The sequence below is a fragment of the Sus scrofa genome, chromosome 18 (genome assembly GCF_054392235.1).
Source record: "Sus scrofa isolate SSC_HxYL_T2T_F1_AM1 chromosome 18, Sscrofa_HxYL_maternal_Yorkshire_Landrace_v2.0, whole genome shotgun sequence".
Lineage (NCBI taxonomy): Eukaryota > Metazoa > Chordata > Mammalia > Artiodactyla > Suidae > Sus > Sus scrofa.
In genome coordinates, this window is record NC_139400.1 from 26367733 (window position 1) to 26389520 (window position 21788).

General features: G+C 50.5%; 1 protein-coding gene across 1 annotated transcript in view; it reads left to right on the forward strand.

Annotated features, from left to right (window-relative positions):
- The window catches only part of PODXL (podocalyxin like), a 50113-nt gene extending 28932 nt beyond the window's left edge, over window positions 1-21181 (forward strand). Inside the window, exons 2-8 of the mRNA XM_003134669.6 lie at window positions 10420-11046; window positions 12225-12436; window positions 12703-12774; window positions 14879-15026; window positions 15216-15277; window positions 15530-15697; window positions 17005-21181. Of these exons, the coding sequence (XP_003134717.4) occupies window positions 10420-11046; window positions 12225-12436; window positions 12703-12774; window positions 14879-15026; window positions 15216-15277; window positions 15530-15697; window positions 17005-17202 (1487 nt within the window). The 3' untranslated portion in view covers window positions 17203-21181. The remainder of the gene's footprint in view (window positions 1-10419; window positions 11047-12224; window positions 12437-12702; window positions 12775-14878; window positions 15027-15215; window positions 15278-15529; window positions 15698-17004) is intronic.
- Window positions 21182-21788: the final 607 nt, after the last annotated feature.

The window sequence follows — 21788 nt, forward strand, 5'->3', positions numbered from 1 at the left end:
GTACTATTTTGCATTCCCACTAGCAGTATATAAGGGTTCCTGTCTAGCATTTGCTCTTGTCAGTTTGTTTTGGGCCATTCTAATAGGTGTATATTGATATTGCTTTGTAGCTTTAATTGGCATTTGCTTAATGACTAAAGAAGTTGAGCAACTTTTCACATGTTTTTCAGCAATCTGGCTATCTTCTTTGGCAATTTTTCCTTGTAGATTTTTGCCTACTTTAACAAACTGGGTTATCTTTTCATTGTTCTTTGTAAGAAATATTTTCTTCCCCCGTTATTGAATGGGGTGGAATTTCTAGTACCATGTTCAATAGGCGTGGGGAGGGAGGGCATCCTTGCTGTGTTCTCAAATTTAAGGGTGTTAAGTACAATGTTAGCTGTAGGTTTATTTGGAGATATCATTTATTAGGTTAGGAAAGTTCCCACTCTTCCTGGTTTACAGAGAACATGTTTTAAAAAAATCATGAATGCATGGTGAATTTTGTCAAGTGATTTTTTTCTGCATATATTGAGATAATTGTATGTTTTTTCTTACTGTTACTAAGATGAATTGTATTGATTGATTTTTTTTTTCAAATACTGAACCAGCCATGAACCTTACTTGATCCTGATGTAGTGTTACATTTTATATTTTATAAAATGCAAATTAGGGAAATGCAAATTAAAGCACAGTGAGACACTTCATGCCCACTAAATAACAATTTATTGGAAAAGATGCTAAGAGTTCTTGGTGAGGATGTGGAGAAATTGGAACCCTTATGCACTGCTGGTGGGCATGTAATATGGTGTAGCCACTTAGGAAAACGGTTTGGCATTTCCTCAAAATGCTAAACATGGAGTCACCATATGACCCAGAAATTCCACTCCCACCGTATACTCAAGGGAAATGAAGCATATCACACAAAAACTTGTACACAGATGTTCATAGCAGCACTATAACAGCTAAAAAGTGGAAACAACCCAAATGTCCATCAACTGATGAATGGATAAACACAATGGGGTCTATCCCTATAGTGGAATATCATTCAGTAAATAAAAAGAGATGGAGAATGGACATATGCCACAGCATGAGTGAACCGTACAGACGTTTATGCTAGCTGGAAGAAGCCAGTCATGGAAACCACATGGTGTGATTCCATTTATGGGAAATGTCCAGAATAAGCAAAATCCATATAGAGACAGAGAGCCGATCAGTGGTTGCCTAGAGCATGGCTTTTCTTCTGCTGTGTCTTCAGTGCGAAGGTTTGTGCTAATCTTGTCAGGGGTTGGGCTGGCTTTAAATACTGGACGTTGCTTTCTTTTCTATAGAATGGTTCATTTGTGCCGTGTAATAGATTCCAGACATAAGTGATATCTTATGGTATTTGTCTTTCTCTAACTTACTTCACTTAGTATGAGAGTCTCTAGTTCCATCCATGTTGCTGTAAATCATGGATGTGAACAGGCTTGTGGTTGCCGGGAGGGGGGTGCGGGGAGGGAGCAGGATGGGAATTTGGGGTTAGTGGATGCAACTATTACATTTGGAGTGGATAAGCAATGAGATCCTTCTGCGTAGCACAGGGAACTATATCTAGTCACTTGTGATGGAACGTGATGGAGGATAATGTAAGAAAAAGTATATACATATATATATGTAACTGGTCACTACTGTACAGCAGAAATTGACAGAACAATGTAAATCAACTATACTAGAAAAACTAAAAACCTAACCCCCCCACCCAAACCTTGGATGTTGCAGCAGAGGCTACGAATTCCTCAGGTGAGACCTCTGTGTCCTGCTGGCCTGCGGGTCCTCCCTTTCTGCTGCTCCCAGCAAGCCTGTCTTGGCAGCTCCCCTGAGCCGAATTCCACTTGTTTTTCCTTCACACCCGCTGGCATTCCGAGTTAATGGCAGGGTAGAAGGACGTTCTCTGATGTTTGCCTGGGCGCTGGAACCTGGAGCTCGAGGGTGTGGCCTTCACTCGTGTGTTCCTGTCTCTCTTCTAGAACTTGTGCTGCATTTAGCACGTATTCCTGCCCACTCCCAGGGGTAAAGAGCTTTATGATTTTGCTTATTGCCTTTCCAGCTGCAGTGGGTTGCCACCGCTCCCCTCGGCAGTCCTTTTTTTACCTTTCTCTTACAGTTGAATGCTTTCATGTTCTAGCAGAAAGAGGGGGATAAATCTGGGCAGCGTTTCATTGGTGGCTGCCATTGTCTTTCCCCAGCTCTGGTGGGGTCTCCACAAGAGCCCTCAGGCTATAGATTTTGCTGACTTGCACTGAAGTCAGGCTTTTCCCCTTGGATGTGGGGCTTCGTAGGGGTTCAGCAGTTGCTCCTGTTTTCTTGGCCCGGCCCGCCCTGAGGCACTGTCTCAAGGTTCTCCCCAGGCGTCCTTACAAGCCCCTGTGGGGTCCCTGTGGGTAGAGGTCTACGCAAGGGTGTGACCCTTTCAATGTCTGTAGCTCTCAGGTCTACACACCTTCACACTAGCCTATGCTCAGCCTTTGGTAATTCAGTGCACATTTTACTTTAATTTTCTTACCAGCTCTGTCCTGAGCAAGCAAATGCTGGAGTCCCATTTCTCCCTGTGGTTGACTGCCTCCACTTTTCATGCTGTTTGTCTATGACCTCACTTCTCCAGTGGGGTCAAGAAAAGTCAGAGGTCCCATTGTGGCTCAGCAGGTTAAGGACCTGACATCTCCGTGAGGGCATGCATTCGATCCCTGGCCCTGCTTAGTAGGGTAAGGATCCTGTGTTGCCATAAGCTGTAGGTCGTAGCTGTGGTTCAGATCTGGTATGGCTGTGGTGTAGGCCTCAGCTGCAGCTCCGATTCGACCCCCAGCCCAGCAACATCCATATGCTGCAGGTGCAATTGCAAAAAGAAAAAGTCATTAATTTTCCTGTTTTCCACCTTTTTTCTTGTAAGTGTGGGAAAAAATGTTCTTTCTGGCTCTTTATTCTCATTGGCTGAAACTAGAAGTCCTGTGGTTTTTTTGATATACATAAGTTCTTCATTTTGACGAAACCAGATCTATCCGTCTTTTTATTTGTTTGTACTTTTCTGTTTTGCAGACACACATATTATGGCAGAACAGACGATGCTATAGGAAAGTTCCTGTAAAGCTAGAGTTATTTGATCCTTGGATCCACATTTGGAGTTTTTTTATGAGAAAAGTAGTAACTAGCAATTCAATTTCATTATGAATATAGGACAATTTTTTCTATTTCTTGAGTCACTCTAGTAGTTTTTCTTTTTTTTTTTTTTAGGAATTTGTCTCATCTGCTTCAAATTTATTAGCATTTGCTCCTAATGCCTATACTATAAATATCTGTTATTGTTTATATACCTCATATTTTATATTTAGCTTTTTAAAAAAATCAGTTCTTGACTTTGTTGGTATTTGCTCTTGTTCTTTGGTTTCTATTTCATTGGTTTCTGCTTTTATCTTTATTTTGACTTTGTTGATATTTGCTCTTGTCCTGTGGTTTCTGTTTTGTTGGTTTGTTTTATTTTTATCATTTCATTCTTATTGTTTTTCTTTGGGTTTATTTCACTGTTTTCCCTTATCAAACCAGTGAGTATATATAGGACCAGATCTGAGCAGGTCCTAAAGAAAGATGCATGGCAGTTGCAGTGGCTCATGCCCTCACACTCCTATTCCTGCCACTCCTCCACCTTCCCCCCCAACTCCTACCTAAAAAGGGTTCAGAGAGTCAGTTCTCTGTGATCATTTGAGGAATGAAAGCGCCAAGTTAATGTGTATAATACATTGGAGCCAGGCCACCATGGACTGCTCTGGGATAATGGCCCTTTCTGGGGGAGCCCCTGAAGGACAGCTTAGAAAGTTCTTCCAATGGGCAGAACTTTGAATAGTACATGGATCAGTTTTTTGGAAGGGGGGCAGGGGGAGGTGAGCTACACTGAGGTGAGGGTCTGCCCAGATTCTTTGGCATGTCTCATGGTTTGCAGGTAGACAGGAACTTAGAAGGAACAAATATGGAGAGCCAGTGCAAGGACTTGTAGGGAAGAGGCATGTGGATGGACTCCTGGGGATGGGCTGGCCTGTGAGAGTTTTTGTCTCACTCTCATTAATCAGATGGACAAGGTGACCCCTTGGGCCTGTCTGTCCACTTCTCTCTCCATCCGCCTGGTGATGGCTGTGTGGGCTCGTGAACCAGTGGCCATAGTGTAGGGAGGCACATGGAGCAGGCTCTGGGTCTGAATGTGTATTTTCCTCAGCCTTGGTCTGTCAGCAGCACTGCTCATGGACGACCCAAGTGCCTTTTTCACCATCGTGCTATTGCACAGAGCACAGAGCTTCACCAAAGGCAGAGTGAGGAGTTCCCATTGTGGCTCAGTGGTTAATGAACCCGACTAGTATCCATGAGGACTTGGGTTTGATCCCTGGTCCTGCTCAGTGGGTTAAGGATCCAGCATTGCCGTGAGCTGTGGCGTAGGTCACAGACGGGGCTTGGATCCCGTGTTGCTGTGGCTGTTGGGTAGGCTGGCGGCTAGAGCTCCGATTCAACCCCTAGCCTGGGAACCTCCATGTGCTATGGATGTGGCCCTAAAAAGACAAAAAAAAGGGGAGGGGCAGAGTGAGTAGAGCATTAACCTCATTTCACCTCATCAGCTTTGCTGTCTGTCTGCGATTCTTATGTGCTGCTGCATGATGACACAGAGAAGAAGGCAAATGGGACCCTGGGGCTTCCTGTGGTGCCTCCTAGGGACTCTGATGTCCAGTCACAAAAGTAGATTGGAGGCCCTCCTGCTGACAGCATCCCTGGAGATTGAGATCTCTCGGAAATAAAATCTAGTACCCAGGACTGAGGGTGACGGATGCCAGCAGAGGCCCCCCCCCTTGCTTATTGGTGGAGGAGGTGGAGTCAGCAGTGTTCTGGGCGCTGTTTCTGACTTAAGCCTGATTCTCTCACCATCTCAAGTCATTTTATCAACTAACGGATGATCTTTTTCTCGCATTCACTTTCTGTTTAAAGCAGGGAGAGCTGATTTCTAGTATTTGAAATACAATACCCTGGTTTTTATAGTGGAACCAGTGGAGGTGGGAGAGCAGATTAGGAGGTTGACTTGTGTTCTCAAAAGTTAGGTCCAAGTCTTAGTCCCCGATATGGGACTTGTGAATGCACCCTTATTTGGAAAGAGGGTCTTTGCAGATGTAATCAAGTTAGGATGAGCTCGTACTGTATTACAGGGGCCTTAAGTCCAAGGACGGGTGTCCTTGTAAGAGGAAGGACACACAGAGGAAGGTCGTGTGACGATGGAGCCGGAGAGAGGAGTGATTATAACTGTGAGCCAAGGAACACTGACGATGCTGGGAGGAAGCAAAGGAGGGTCTTCCCAAGTGCCTTCAGAGGGAGCGTGGCTCTGCTGATTTCAGATTTATAGCCTCTGGAACCACGAGAGAATACATTTATGTTGTTTCAAGCCACCCAGTTTGTGGTCATTTCTTAAGAGCCGCTTTGGGAGACTAATACTTCATTCGAGGTACCCTGAGTCTGTGAAAGGATTCAGTTTCTGGAGAACTGAATTGGATGTGTGGCTGGCTGTGTTCTCTGCTGTGGTGATTGAACCTGGTCTCAGTTTGCTGGCCTTAGAGGTAGGACTTTTGTGGCTGCCTGTCCCTTTTGATCCTAAAAAACACATGATTATTAGCCACTGTCCAACATACCCTTCATTAGACTATTCTGGTTTCCATCCTGGTCCTGCTGCTCATTATGGTATAGTACCCATAATGGATGATTTTTTCCCCCCTGGAAATGAAATTCTGCTTGTGTCTCTGCTACCCAGTGAACCCGGGGTCCATCCCCATGGAAATCGGCAGCTTCTCCTACTAGCATACCTGGCTGATGAGGAACAGCTAAAACAATCTCTTGGAATATGCTACCAGTCCCTCACCAATATGCCAGATTTAATCAAAATCCAAAACACCATCAACGAGAAGATGCACTATTATTTTATGAACCACTCAGAAAAAAAAAACACTGTCGAAGTGTGCTGTATAGTAATTTATAACACGTCCTCATCTCAGAGACATGAAAAGGTTGCATCTGAGAGCTCACACACAGTATTTCTTCACACCTTGGTGAAGGGGTGTCCTTTGAGCTCCTTTGTTCACACTCCTTTAGAACAAAGTCTGGGTGTGAGTGAGCAGATCATGTAAACCACTCGAACTCCCGTAGCTCTCTAAGACTTTGGATTTCTTCCTATTCATTATCCCAGGGAATTTCTGGCAACTTTATTATTAACAACCATTGAGTCCAGTTTCCTTGTCAATTGTTTTCTTAAAACAATTAGAACCACCTCTAGCTGCTTGACGCAGCATATTGACCCAAAATCTCTGGAATGCATGCCCATATGGACAAACTCAGTTTGATATAAAATTGCAATTATCCCACCTTAATCTAACACTCTCATACTTGTATAGGGACAGGGGCTGCCCTGCAGCATATGGGATTCCTGGGCCAGGGCTCAATCCCAGATGCAGTTGTGACATACGCCACAGCTGCGGCAACGCCAGATCCTTTAACCCACCGTACAGGACCAGGGATTGAACCTGCATCCTGGCACTACAGAGATGTCGCTGATCTTGTTGGGCCACAGCAGGAACTCCCATCCTCATATTGTATTACCCTACACCATTCTCTTTTCTTTCTTTCTTTTTTTTTTTTTTTGTCTTTTTTGTTGTTGTTGTTGTTGCTATTTCTTGGGCCGCTCCCGCGGCATATGGAGGTTCCCAGGCTAGGGGTCCAATCGGAGCTGTAGCCACCGGCCTACGCCAGAGCCACAGCAACGCGGGATCCGAGCCGCGTCTGCAACCTACACCACAGCTCACGGCAACGCCGGATCGTTAACCCGCTGAGCAAGGGCAGGGATCGAACCCGCAACCTCATGGTTCCTAGTCGGATTCGTTAACCACTGCGCCACGACGGGAACTCCTCTTTCTTTCTTTCTTTTCTTTCTTTAACCCTACACCATTCTCTAGAGTGTTTGCAGGTATTTTTTCATGTGGAAGCCTTCGTCTGGGTCAGACCCTGTGTTTGTCTGTCTTGGGTATCTGGCAGTTATTAAAGGCTTAGAGAGGATGCAAAGTGGTGGAGATGATGAAGGGAAATGGCCCTTTGTGTCCATGAGCTCAAGTAAGGTTACCGAGAGTTTGCAGGCAAGGTAGGAGTACAGGTCAAGTTTTACGGATCCTCTGATACATCTGCATCCTCTTGAGTGGCACCACCCACTTCTCTAGGTCCTGTTTTCACATGTGGCCTGGTGAGACTAGGAATTAAACCAATCCTATAAGTTGGCAGCCCATGGGTCACACCTTTATATTTATCTTTTGGTCTCAGTGTTTCAGCTGCAAGCAATGAGACATTCCTTTATGGTTGCTTTAGAAAATCTCTGGGGAGTTCCCGTTGTGGCTCAGCAGAAAGGAATCTGATGAGCATCCATGAGGATACAGGTTCAATACCTGGCCTCACTCAGTGGGTTATGGTTCCGGCATTGGCATGAGCTGTGGTGTAGGTTGCAGACGCGGCTCAGATCTGGTATGGCTGTGGTGTAGGCCGGCAGCTGTAGTTCCAACTAGACCCCTAGCCTGGGAACCTCCATATGCCACAGGTGTGGCCCTTAAAAAAAAGGAGGAGGGGGGGCAAAAAACATCTCCGATTTTCAGTCTGTGCTTTGATAGGATATAGGAATTAGGATAGTTATTCTTTTTCTTTAAGCCATCAGTTTGTACTGGTAGTGATTTTTGACTCGCTTAGGGGACATTTGCTAGCATCTGTTGTCACACTGGGGAGGGAGGTATGTCTCATCTGTATCTAGCGGGTAGAGACCAGGAATGATGCTAAATATCCTATAAAGCACAGGACAGTCTCCCACGAGAAAGAAGTATCCAGCTCAAAGTGTCCAGAGTTTGGGGGGCTGAGAAACCCTGTTTTCACTGACTCAGCACTCTAAGAAGTAACCAACCACCTCTCCTCCAATCCGTTAATTTTTCAAATATGCCGATAGCCCCTTCAGCAGTCTCATATTTTTTGCCAAAAAGATACTATGACCTGATCAGTTATACCAAGCACCATTATTGTATAAACTACCCAGAAGGAAAAACACCTGTCAAACCCATAGCACTGTTGGTTTGTACACACGTCCTTTTACGTGTGCCCTTCATGTTCCTCCACCACAGAAGCCACTCCGCCCTGCTAAGGCCAAGGCCACTTTATGGGCGCTTCCTTCTGGATGGTAGGTGATATTGTGACTGCTTCTCCATAAAATGCAATGGGATGGTAAAGCCATGTCCTTTGAGACTTGGCAGAATTCCAATTGCCTTTAACCCCAATAACTAATCCTTGAATTCCTGTTGCCTGCAACCACTCCTGATAACAAATTCCTGGTTCTCGTAGCAAAACGTATTCATATCTTGGGATATTGTCTAGCTTGTAGAGGAGCTAGGACGGCTAAAGATTCATCTAGGGCTTCCTTTAATATTATCCAGATCAGGCTATGGAACTTGTCTGAAGAGGCCTTGCTCGCCAATGCCACGCACTGGGTACTAGCTTTGGCTGTGGCCACTTGCTCTGGCTTCGCCTCCAGTGCTGCTCACATTTGAGCTCAGCGATTCCAGGGCTGCCGCCGGCAGAGCTCCTCAGTCTCCCGCCTCTTCCCTCGCTGGCTAGGATGTTCGTGTCTTGTTCGTGGCAGCTTAGTGCAGGCATGTGCTCCGGTCACAAGGGAGGCTCTTATTTCAGCATCTGTAACAGGAGGCACATCCTGCTTCCATCAGTCTTACTGTGTGGGGAATTCTCCAAACAGAAAAATGTCGGAGTGGCTACCGAGAGTGATAGAAACCCACCGTACACTGCCCACCTCGCTCTCCTGCAAGACAGAAAACCCGGAATCCTCCCTGCTTCTCTTCTTCCCCCTCACTCAGTAGATCAGCAAGTCGTTGATTCTGTCTCTCAAATAGAGTCTTGAATCCATCCTCTTTTTGGCTCTTGTGTTGTTGGCTTAATACAGCCGGCTCTTATCCAGTTCACTGGCATTGCTCTAATGCCTCTTTCCTGCCCATCGCCACACCTGTGCCCCCAAACAGCAAGAGTGTTTCTTTGTAAATCACCCTATACAGCTTCTTTGATTTAAAGCCTTCAGTGGCTCCCCCCCCCCCCCTTAGAATAAAATCTCAAATCCTTATTTTGGTTTAAGGAGGGTGATCTTATGTTTCATTTTATCTTGGGTATGTTTTTTTTCCTTTTTAGGGCCGCATCCTCGGCATATGAAGGTTTCCAGCCAGGGGTCCAATTGGAGTTGTAGCCACTGGCCTACACCACAGCCACAGCAACTCAGGATCTGAGCCTTGTCTGTGAGCTTCACCACAGCCACAGCAATGCCAGATCTGAGCCGCGTCTGCGACCTATACCACAGCTCCTGGCAACGCCGAATCCTTAACCCACTGAGCAAGGCTGGGGATCGAACACACAACCTCATGGTTCCTAGTTGGGTTCTTTTCTGCTGCGCCATGAGGGGAGCCCCAGCCTCACATTCTTCACACAGCTCTCCTGTCACCGTCCTTCAGGTCTTAGCTTCATGGTCACCTCTGAGACGCTTTTCCTTGCCTCTTCGACAGCCCCTTGCCCCGCGTTCTGCAGCATTGCCTTGGACGTTTCCTCCATGGCGTCTCCAGAGCTAGACATGAACTTGTCTGTTATTTATTCTGTGTCCTGGCTGCCGAGGGTGTGGATTTACATGCGCCGTACGTCCCACTGTGTCCAAGGGCCCTGCCACTTAGGTTCCCTCCATCCATCCATCTGAGCGCTTCCTTCCCTGACCCCTTGACAAGGTTAAAGCTCGCAGGCTGGACAAAGTCAGAGCCACACCACCCTGTTCTTTCTTAGCCCGGCTCCCCAGTTGCACGGAAATAGTAATTTGTGCAATTTCACTCTACCAGTTTCTCCTTCTCGATGTAGTTCCAGAAGAACGGCGACATGCACCTACCGCCAGGCTTAGGAGAGGGCAGCTCAGCACGCGTGACTCGGTTGCCTCTTCTGCAAGCTCGTGGGTCTGGGAGTAGCGAGAAGGAGCGGGGCTGCTGGATGGCGTGGGGTTTGGCAGCCTTGAAGGGCGTGTGCCCGGGGCCAGAGAGGGAGGGCAGGGGATTCGCTGCAGGCCCCGTGTGCAGTGGGACCGGCCACTTAGTCTTTCTCCTGAGCTGAGTGTCTCTTGCCTTCGTCTGCGTCCCTCTCAGTCTCCCTCTTAGAGGCTTCTTGAACCCCAGAAAAATCTGGGCACATTAAGGACCCAGACCTTCAGCCCAGACAGAAGGGCAGGGATGGGAGCAAGGCCTTTGGGTCCTGGGGAAGGGCTGGAGAAACGTGGAGAGGACTTGTGGCTAATACCCTGATTATGTGCTGTCTTTGTAACCACAGCCGCCAACACCACAGCCAACACCATAGCCAGCACCACAGTCTCAGCCGTGTCGAACACCTTTTCAACAGCAAGCATTCAAACGATGTCTCTCAACTCAACCTCAATCACAACTAGCAGATCTTCACTTCAGAGTTCAACAGAGCCCAAGGGCAGCATGCCCACATCATCTAGCGCCTCAGGGGTGACGTCAGCCCAGCAAAACACAAGTCCAGCAGCCAGTACCAAAACTGAAAAACCAACCTCAGGCAGCTCTCCTACAGTTGGCTCAGAGGATTTGAAATCCACAGCACTCACCGTCTCGACAAAGCCTGAAATCACAAGCGGTCAGAGTGAAATTACTAAAGTTACAGCCAGCGTGGTCTCTACGGAAGGACATCAGACAACCACTTCACCTATAAATCTGAATAATACCTCAAAGACCAGTCCTGCTTCTACTCCTGTTCCCGCCCTAGCAAGCATTTCCCAGCCTGGCACGGTCCCTGGGACTCCTCCTGTTCCTGTGACTTTGGTCCCCATGACTCCAGAGCCCCCAGGGAGCTCCTCCCAGGGATCAAACAGAAATATTGCAACCACAAGTGTCAGCACACCAGCCACCTTCACAACTCAGGAGATGCTGATTACAATAAGTAAGTAAAGTTTTTCTTTTTTCAAGCAAAAAGAAACTTTGAAGTGCTTATGTTCTATACAGTTGCCCAGCTGGAAGATGCAGCTTCACGCTGTGGATTACATAGCCTGAATATGTGCCAGCCTCACTCAGCTCATTTCCCATTTCAGTTATGAGCAGAGGCCAACAGGGCTGTGTGTTGAGAGCTCAGGGTTTTGACCTGCCCCGTTGAACAGTCACTTTCTTTTTTTAAGTGCTGGTCTTAACCCAGTAAATTCATTTCAAAACTCTCTGATGGATCATGAGTCTCAAGATCATGACCTGTGTCAGACCTGTTGAATCACCTGCTTAGTCCCACCCCTGTGGGTACAACAAATGTGACTGGGGTGTGAACCTGAGAATCTGCATTTTGAGTAACTCCCCCAGGTAGTTTGGGTGAGTGTTGAGGCGGCGTCCTGAGGTAAGAGCAAAGGGCTCTGGGTGGGATAAACGTGGATTCAGACCCCTGCTCTGCCACTTGTTAGCCTGTGACAGGCATGCATTTCCTCGAATTCCTCTGAGCCTTGGTTTCCTTGTTTATTTATCTTTTTTGCCTTTTCTAGGGCCACACCCACAGCATATGGATCCCAGGCTAGGGGTCTAAGCAGCCCCCGGCCTACACCACAGCCACAGCGATGCAGGATCCGAACCACATCTGCGACCACAGCTCACTGGCAACGCCGGATCCTTAACCCGGTGAGCGAGGTCAGGGATCAAACCCACAACCTCATGGTTCCTAGTCGGATTCGTTAACCACTGCGCCACAACGGGAACGCATCCTTGCTTGTGAAATAGGGGTACTTATGGCACCTTCCTCACAGGGTTGTTGTGAGGATTAAATGAGCAAGTACCTTTGAAGCGCTTAGGACCCTCACACAAGTCAGTGCTCAGTTAACGGTAGCCCTTGCCGCCACCGTCACCGTCACTGCTGCTGTTAACTTCTGCGGGTTCCTACACGGGCTCATCCGCGTGCGCGTCCGGTCGTGGGTCATGGACAGTAGGTGTGGCGCCGGATCCGTCTGCCTCTTCTTCCGCACAGCTTGTGACCCAGGTGGGGGCTGCAGCCAGAGAACCTCAGACACCTCAGAGCAAGGAAGCCTGTTCTTTCCAATTCCAGGTACCACCCACCTTTTCTCATAACCTTTGCTGTCCCGATTGTAGCGCCACCGGTTACCTCACGAGGAACCCAGCGTATCCCCAGCGAGCCGCCGGTGCTCCCTGACACCCCTACGGCTCCTCAGCCCACAGGCTCTGCCTCAGGACCCAGGACCGCACCTCCCGCCCGGGGCCCCACGCGTTCCAGCCCTCGGCTGGTGTCGGCAGCCTCTCCCACCGCCAGCCTCCCTCCTCCCGCCTCAGCAAGCGGGGTAGAGGTAGGAGCGCCGCCGGGGGGCCGCCAGAGGAGCATTTCCGCCCTTCCCTTCCCCTCGGGGTCCCCGGTGGGGCTGTGAGGAGGGTCATCGTTCACCCACTGTCCCGGCTTTGCTGGCCTCTGGCTTGGACGGCAGGACGGCCGGGGACGCCGCTGCCGCCGGCGGGCGCCCCGCTGGCCCCGGACTCCTGGGGAGGGACGGCCGGAGGGGCCCAAGCCGAGATCCTGTCAGGCTCAGCCCCCCTTCACTCCCGTGGCTTCTTGCAGATACAGTGCGGTGCTCCTGAAAGGCTGAGTGAGGAGACGTTCGTCCTGAACTTCTCCAAAGCCGACCTCTGTGTGAGTAGCTGCCCCCCCCTCCCACCGCGCGCCCCGCCCCGCCCCGCCCGGGAGCCCCAGACGCGCGTGCGCAGTGGGCTTGCGGCAGGTAGAGGGAATGAGGTGTTCCTTCTAGCAGGGAGCTGGGAGTGCGTTCTTTTTCCTGGCAGGACGTGGTCCCTTCACATCTTGGGGGGCCGGAGCGAGGTTCAGACTTCCCGAGGAAAGCCCCCCTCCGGGCTCTTACAGGGGCACCAGCACCGGGGCTCGTGGGCTTTCACTTCCCAGGGGTCTGAGAGTCTGGAGACCCCAGGTCTTAAGTCCTGTTTGCTTCCAGCTCAGGGCGTGACTTTGTTAAGTCCATCTCTTTGGGCTTCGAAGGCCTCCATTGAAAATGAGTGGCTCAGTCTGCCTAACTCCTGGCCCGGTAGCCTGTGGCTTTATATTTCCTGGTCCATGTCTTAGGTGATGGGCTCCCTCTAACCTGGGGGAATCCCTTGCCAGCTGTTGTCCTTCCACTCCGGGTGGTGTGTGCATGTCCTCTTTGTGCCAGGTGCTGTCATCACGTGTGCGTACATGCGAATTAAAGGGAGAGTGGCAGTGTGTCCATTGCCTTCAGACTGCAAGTCTCCCTAGGATTAAGGGCCTTAGTCTGGGGATGTCTGCCTACCTCAGTGCTTACTTGGTAAATAGCGGAGTACTGGTGATGGATGGGTCACTGCTGCCCTCTCCTGGTCAGTGGCTATTTTGGCAAACACCCATAGGAAGTAGAACAGGGCATGCTTTCCAAAGGATGGGAAACTTGGGTTTACACTACTTTAATGCTATGTGTGTTTTCTGCCTTTGTTTTCTTTGGGGTGTCCATTTTGCTGAAAATTTCCAAGCGAACTAGAAAAACGTACACTTAGACTGGAGTTTTAAAAGGGAGCAGTGGAAGTTCCCATCTGGCTCCATGGTAGTGAACCTGACTCATGTCCATTAGATGTGGGTTTGATCCCTTCCTTGCTCAGTGGGTTAAAGATCCTGCATTGCTGGGGCCGTGGTGTAGGCTGGCAGCTGTAGCTCCGATTCGACCCCTGCCCTGGGAACTTACATATGCTGCAGGCGCATCCCTAAAAAGCCAAAAAGAAAAGGAGCAGTGTTCTCCTGGGATTGGGATTATTGGATAAGGAAAGACTTGCACTGATGCTTGCCCAGTCTTTCCTCTGGCTCCATTTTTTTGGCTGAACCTTGGCAGGGGGTGCGTGTGGTTGTCAGAAGCGTTCTTTTCCTTTGCTGTGAGTGAGGAAAGCCCTGGACCTTTCCCTGGTGTCAGGCTGGGGAATCAGCCCAGGGAAATGGCAGGTAGAAACCCACGGGATGGTGTGGGGGGCGAGCCACACTAAGGTCCTTTTCCTCGTCTTGGTTCCCTTGTTCCAAAACCTGGGCAGAGAAACTTCCAGGTGCCTCTAGATGGCGTGGCTGGCTGGGGCCAAGTTGCTCCCACTTGGTTTCCTCACCCTCAGCCTTAAAGCCACACCAGCCACGCTCTTCGTGATTAGAAATGGAGAAGACTCCCTTCCACGATGCCCTCAGGTGCCTCTTCCAGATACTCCCAAGTTCCCCTGTTCAGCGACGGCCTCGCTCTTCTCCCCGCCTGCCTGTGTGGTGGTTTCAGTGTCCGCCCAGGGCATGTGCACACGTGCTCCAGCTGTGGGGTCGAGCACCTTGAGCTGAGCCAAGGCTTCCCCTCCTGAGGCCTTTGAACTCGGCCCAGAGGGCCAGTGGCGGGGCGGATTCGGAGAAGAGACTTGACTCCTCAGGTCCTCGTGGGAGGGAGATGACAGAGGGTCATGGTCCTTAAAGGGCTTTGAGGGAGGAAGGGGCGCCAGGCCGATGGTCGCGTTCAACCCCAGGCGAGGTAGATGGGGTGGGGAGACTGGGGGAGGTGCCCGCCCGAGGCAGAGAGGGCAGGGGAGGCCCAGGAGCACCGGCCGGCCTGGGAGTGGCCCCAGCTGAGGCTGGAGAAGGGAGTCAGTCCCCAGCTGGCCACGGCACTCTCCTGACCTCAGCTTCCAAGGGCAGCCCTGCAAGCCCAGGCTGCTGTCCGGTCCCTGAGGAATCACCAGGGGTCTCCCCACAACAGAAGTCAAGCCCCGTGGGAGCGAAGCTGTATACGCTTCTGTGCCAGGCGGCAAAAGCCACCTTCAACCCATCTCAAGATCAGTGCAATATTCAGCTGGCACCTGTTCCGGAAATCCAGTCAGTGGCCGTCAAATCCATCACCATCCACAGTGAGTTGAGGCCTCTGTAGGGCAGGGCGGGGGGATGGCTCAGGAGCCACAAGGGTGGGTCAGTTGTCAACCCCTGGCCCCCTGAGAGGGAGACACCGCCCGGAGGACGGGGGTGGGGTGCCATCCTCCCCCTCAGCATACTCCTCTGGGCTGGACCACTGAAGCGGCCCCTCTCCCTCTCCCCCCCAGCAAAGCTCTGTCCCAAGGACACGTTCGAGTTGCTGAAGAACAAGTGGGCTGACCTAAAAGAGGTAAGTGGCTGCCTCCCACGTGCTGGGACGGATGGGGCAGGAGTCCAGGGTCCCTTGCTGCAGGGTCTTTCTCATTGCTGAGGAAGCTCACACTTGCCAGCATCTAGGCAACAGGGTGAGAAGGGGTGACGGGGCGGAGGCATAGGCCCCCCCAGCCCCGAGCAGCGGAAGAGCTCATGAGCGGATGGGGGATCTGAGAGAAGGTGACCCAGAACCAGTTTTCTGCCACATACCTTGCTCCTTCCTGGCCAGGTGGGAGTCACAAACATGCAGTTGGGTGACCAAGGGCCACCAGAGGAGACGGAGGACCGGTTCAGCATGCCCCTCATCATCACCATTGTCTGCATGGCATCCTTCTTGCTCCTGGTCGCGGCCCTCTACGGCTGCTGCCACCAGCGCCTCTCCCAGAGGAAGGACCAGGTGAGGCCCTCGTCCCCCAGCCAGGAAGCAGCCCGGTTCACCGGAGGACTCTCACCCCGTTACTCCCATGTTTGAGGAAAGCCAGGGGGCTGCGGTCCCTTTCTGACAGGCAGAGGTCGCCCCTCGTAGGAATGGAAACTTGCCTGGAATGTTGGAGGCAGCGTGGTGGAGGGGAAGAACGTGGACCAGGGAGTCAAGAAGACTTGGCCTAAGCCCGGGCTCTGCCTCCTGTCATCTGGGTGACCTTGAGCACATCGTACGACCTCTGAGCCTCAGATTTCTCATCTGCTTAGTGGGGCCAGTATCTACCCTGCAGAGTTGCTCTGAGGCACCGCTGATAGAAATGAGCCTAGGCGTAGCTGTCTAACCAAGCGTTGTTCCCTCCACCTTCTAGAATTCCTCCATGGCAGTTCCATACAGGCCCATGGTTCTCAACCCAGGCTGCACACTGTGGGGAGCTTAAAAAAATATCCCCGTGCTTAACTTCCTCACACATCAGTTGAAAAGAATCTCTGGGAGTTCCCACTGTGGCGCAGCAGACATGAATCTGACTAGGAACCATGAGGTTGCGGGTTCGATCCCTGGTCTCGCTCTGTGGGTTGGGCATCTGGCTTTGTTTTGAGCTATGGTGTGGGTCGCAGATACGGCTCGGATCTGGCTTTGCCGTGGCTGTGGTGTAGGCAGGCAGCTGTAGCTCCGATTGGACCCCTAGGCTGGGAACCTCTATGCTGTGGGTGTGGCTCTAAAAACCAAAAAAAAAAAAAAAAAAAAGAAAAAGAATTTCTGGATCAGTAGATTTGTGAAAAGCTTCCCCAGGGACGGCCCCGTTCACCCCGGGCTGTATCTTGGGTAAAGACAGAGAGAAAGCGTTCTCCCCGGGGTTCTGGAGATGGCTGCAGGTGCTCCTCTCCCCACCTCGCTCAGCCTTTGAGAGGTCCTGATCAACATCATCTCCTTCCAGTTTGTCCCAGCTCAGCACAGGGGGTGAGGACGAGTTTGGGGGGAGGAATGGAGGGACGGGATTGGAGGACGCTGGAGAACAAAAGCCCATCTCCATGGACTTGATGGATTTGCCACCAGGGCAAAGGGAGGTGAGCTAGGAATTTGAGGATGCTGGGCAAGTTCTTAGCTCAAAGAGCCCCAAGGCAGGCCAGTAGTCAGGATGGCCTCCAGGAGCACCTGTTGCTCACATTAGTCAAATGGAGGTTCCTAAATTCGGGGGGTACAGGTGTAAGGTGGAGGCGATAGTCAGGCTACCAGCCCTCAAGAGTGACTCTCTTTTTCTTGGGTCATCTCCTTCGCCCCAGCAACGGCTAACAGAAGAGCTACAGACAGTGGAGAACGGTTACCATGACAACCCAACACTGGAAGTGATGGAGACCTCATCAGAGATGCAGGAGAAGAAGGTGGCCAACCTCAATGGGGAGCTGGGGGACAGCTGGATCGTCCCTCTGGACAACCTGACCAAGGATGACCTGGAGGAGGAGGAAGACACACACCTCTAATCAGGTCTGCCGGCGGCCTCCGACAGCGCACAGGGCTCCAGCTGAACCACCTCAAGTGCCGTTTGGACAAGGGAGGAAAATCCTTCCCCTTGGAGGGAAAGACTGGGGAGGGAGGGCGGGCGGACTCGCAGGCCTCCCCATCCCCATAGGCCTTAATTTTTCCCTTTTCAAGCTGAACAATTCACCTTCTGTGTAGAACCTTCTTGTAAAATAACCCACTAGTGCCTGAGTTCAGTGCCGCTGGGAGGTCAGGCAAGAGCCGTATGAGGGACTTTGGAGACCCCCTGGTAGAATTCCTTCATTTCACAGACAGGCGACCGAGGCCCAAAGAGGGTAAAGTCGAGGTCACCCAGCCCCTGGGTGACAGCGTCAGGATGAGAACAGAGCTTCCTCCCTTCAGCCCGGTGCCCGTTCCCAGCACACTGCGCTGCTGTGGCGACCCAACGCCCACCCTCCAGAGCTGATGGGCTGGAGGGGAGAGCAGGGCAGGCTCGTCTCGGTGGCGTCTGATTACTTCAAAGCCTAGGCCCCGTCGTCTGTCTCCTGTCCGCACCCGCCAGTGTGTCCCGTCGTCTGTCTCCTGTCACCCCCCGCCAGTATGCTGTCCTCTTTGTTGTCCCCGCTCCCTTGACTCAGTTTTAATTCCCACGCCGTCCCAGGGCCCCTGGCACTAACACAGGTCACTCGTGACCTTGCTGTCCTTGCTCTGGAGTCTCATTTCCTGGCATTTCTTCAGAGATTGGGACCAAATGCACACAGGACTCAGTGTGGACAAGTGTGCCCAGGCACCCACCTACAGGGGGACTCCTTCCTCCCAGGATGGGTCCCCTGGCCACCCCCTGAGGCGCTCCTTGAGGCCTCCTCTTCCCACCGGGCACCAAAAGCAGCAGCAGCTACCGAAGGCAAGGTGTTCCTATTTCGTTGTCACTGCTTGGCCCCTGCGATGGGGTGGGGGCTCCAGCTCGCAGCCTCTGAGATCCAGCAGCTTAAGGACAGAGCTTCGTGGGGCCCCGGCAGCTGAGATGTGTCTGAAATAGACAATCGATTGAAACAGCAGGAAGGACAGGCTTTACTTACTCTGTTTCTTTGGAAACTTAGGGGCTTGGCAAGCTGCTGAGAGTTTTGTTTTCTTTTTTCGTTGATCTTTGAATCTGGCTCTCCACCTCCCAAGGCCAAAGCTCAAATCACTGGGACCTTTTCAGTTAGATTCCAGGCTTCTGTGCACAGGCAAGAAAGGCCTAGAACGCCAGGTGCCCTTCAAGGTGCACGAGGGGCAGCCCCAGCCCGGCTTTCTGTTCCCGGCCACCTCTCTCTGTCCGGGTGCAGAGCTGGGCCTGGCTGGGTCCCCTTCTCTGTGTTCCTAGCAAGGCTGGCTGCCAGTGCTTCCGCAGGTTCTGGGGGCATCTCAGGGAAACGTAATGCCGACTGCTGCCCAGGGGAGGGGCTTGAGGAAGCGCAGTGGGCTGAGGACTGGGCAGAGGGAGGCTTCCTTGGGTTTTTTTGAGAAGAGGGTCCTGCATGGAATTCTGTTTTGCCCATGCTCTCTATTGTCCCTGGGGATAAAGTCCCTGCAGCCAACCAGGAAGATAGGCACAACTGCTTAGGAGAATGAAAGTGGTCCCTTCAGGGCAAAGAAGCTGGACCCCCTGTACGTAGAGGCAGGGCCAGGCTGCAGCAGTTCTGATAAAATAGGCTATCTGCTTTAAGATAGGTTCTTTTTTTCTTTTTTTTTTGGCCACACCCTTGGCATGTGGAAGTTCCTGGGTCAGGGATCGAACCTGTGCCACAGCAGTGACAACACCAGATCCTTAACCCACTGAGCCACCTGGAAACTCCAGGTTATTTTTCTTAAAGGGGAGGATGTGAGCCTGCCTTGGCTGCTTGATTCCCTCTTCATAGCCTTTAGCCACTGGATACCCAGGGGAAGAGGAAGGCCAGAGGTTCAAGCAGGTCCCCCAGTGAGCTTCCCAAGAGCTAGAAAGATACTAAGCTATCCAGGATCCTCAAGTGTGTGTCCTGATTCTCTAGTATTTGGAGGTTGGCAGGCTGGAGATGAATACCAGTTTGGGGTAAAAGAGGAAATATTGTTTCAATGGGAAAAGATCTATTTGGTTCTTTCTACCGGGGTGGGGGGGGTGGGGGGTGTTTCTATCATGGCCACTGGGAGAGGCCAGACCGGATTAGTACAGCAAGTATGTCTCTGCAAATCAAGCAAAGGCTGCAAGCGCCAGGTCTACGGAGACAGACGATGACTGCAAAGACTAGAGAGTAAAAATGATGCTTGGTCAGGAGGAATGACCGTGGCTCTGTCCAGCGAGAACCCCGAAGAGCTTTGGGTGGTTCGAAAGTCTCTTCCTTTGGTGCATCTGGATTGTACTGCTCTAGCATTTTGGGGCAACTTGCCTTGGCTCGCTCTTGCTGCTAGACACCCGTGTCAAAGGCCATACCGTCGTGTAACTGTAAAGGGCATCTACTCCCCCCGCCATTGCTGGCTTCTAATGCTATCTGGTAATTCAGATTCTGGGGCGGAGAGGAGAGAAGAGGAACGCCACCGGGAACTCAGCATAACTTGCAAACAAAGTTGTGCCAGAGAGAGATTATAAGCTTGATTTCAGTGGCAGACTTGTTTCCCTAAACTGCATAAAAGGCCAGAGACCAGACAAAATCTAGTGCAGCACGCTGTCGCGTGGGAGGGGAGAGAGGCAGCAATGCTTATGAAGGGGGTAGAGAAAATTCTTTGCATCATAAGACAGAATACGGGTTTAATCTAGTCTAGACACAAGATGATTCTTCCTCCTCTTGACAAGGAAAGTGAGCAGAAAGTATATTTAAACCACTTCTTGAGCTTTATCTTTTTGACCATATAGTAGAGAAACTTGGAAAAACAGGTTCAAGCTGATACATATATACTTATTTTTTGATAATGTAAATACAACAGCCACATGTTAATCCACCCTGCACTGCTTTGAGTGAATATACTTTGTAAAAACCTTTGTTAGCTAAGCGAGATGGCTTTTTTTCCCCCCTAAACAGGAATGTTAATGTCTATTTTACTAGAAATAACAAGTCTGTTTTTCTTTAAGTGAAAAATGAAATATAAGACAGGCTGATGACAAAGTCTTTGTCTTGTAGGTTGGGCATTTTTATTTTTAAATACGATCCTCACCCCCTCCCCAGTGAAGTCCCAGCATGGTACGGGAAGGTTGGCGTCAAAATGCTCTGCTTGGAACCCCGGGCCCATCTTTTTTTTTTTTTTTTTTTTTTTTAAAAACAAAACAAAACAGATAAAGAGCCTGATGCCCAGAAAGATAAAGTGACTTGGCCAAAATCACATGTTTAGTGACAGAAACAGGATTAAAACCTGGGTTGGAAGACTGTCCAGTGCTGTGTGCCTCAGAATCAACAAATTAAGGACTGCTAATGAAGGGCAGGCACCAGAATGACACAAAGGACAGAATTCCCTTCCCAAATGTCCTGTAGCAAAGCCTGGGAGAGCATGAAGACAAAGTAGGAAGCTTAGTGATCTGCTGTACATCTTCTGAGCTGTGTAGGTCTAAGAACAATTCTTTTCTGCCAAGAAATAGTTTTGAATGAGCTTTCACATAAAGAGCTTCTACCAGTAGGACTAAGGATCAAAGGGAACCAGACCAGGGGGAGGCGGGGGGAGAGTAAAGGCGTGGTGTGTTTCAACCTTGTTATTAGCTGATTCACTCGGGTTTAGTGAAAACCCAACACTGAGTGAAAGGAGGGGATTACAGTTTGCTGTGGGTCTTTTTTTAACTTGGTGAATGTTAAACAGTTTGCCCGGCAGACAGGGGGAGCGTGTGTCTTAGTGGACAGGGGTCTAAAGTACACTGGAATTTACTGAGAAACTTGTTTGTAAAAACTCTTAATTATTGCCATTTTCTTATGAAAGTATATTTTGGGAAATTGTATACTGTCAATTAAAGTGCTTTCGTGTAAGCGGGTTCAAGCCCTAGTAGTTTGCTTGCTTGGCTTCCATTCTTCACTTGTGCACGAGTCTTATCACTGAAGCCCCTGAGGACATGGGACACCCAAGCAGCCACCTCTGCTCGTAGTCACGCCCACTTAACTCCAGAGAGTGAGAGAGAAAAGGACCGAAGCTCAAAGGAAAGGGGGCCACCCTGAAGGGGATGGCAGGTCTCCCTGGCGATCCCAGCCGAAAGGGCCTCGAGTTCCCTCATAGCACTGTTGTACCCCCTTCCTCCCCCCTCTACTTCTGCCGCAGATAAGAGAGCGACATGCCTGCCACCAGAGATGCCAGGGGGGCTGTGGAACCCTGACCAGGTCTGAAACCATTGGCAGAAGCAAGGCAAATAAAACTACAAAAAACAAAGGAGTCGAGTCTGGTCTGGTCTTGTTCTGCCCATAAAAGAATCTTTCAGAAGCCTCTGCCTGTCCCTAAGCTGGAGACGTCCAAGGTGATCCTGACCCTTTTCATCTCCTGGGTGGCGTCATCTACCTATGTCTTCACTGCAAGAGGACACTTTTCTCATTCCCATCTTGCAGAAGGGAAACTGAGGTGAATCTGGCCCATATTCATAGTTGCTGTGCAACAATCTCTT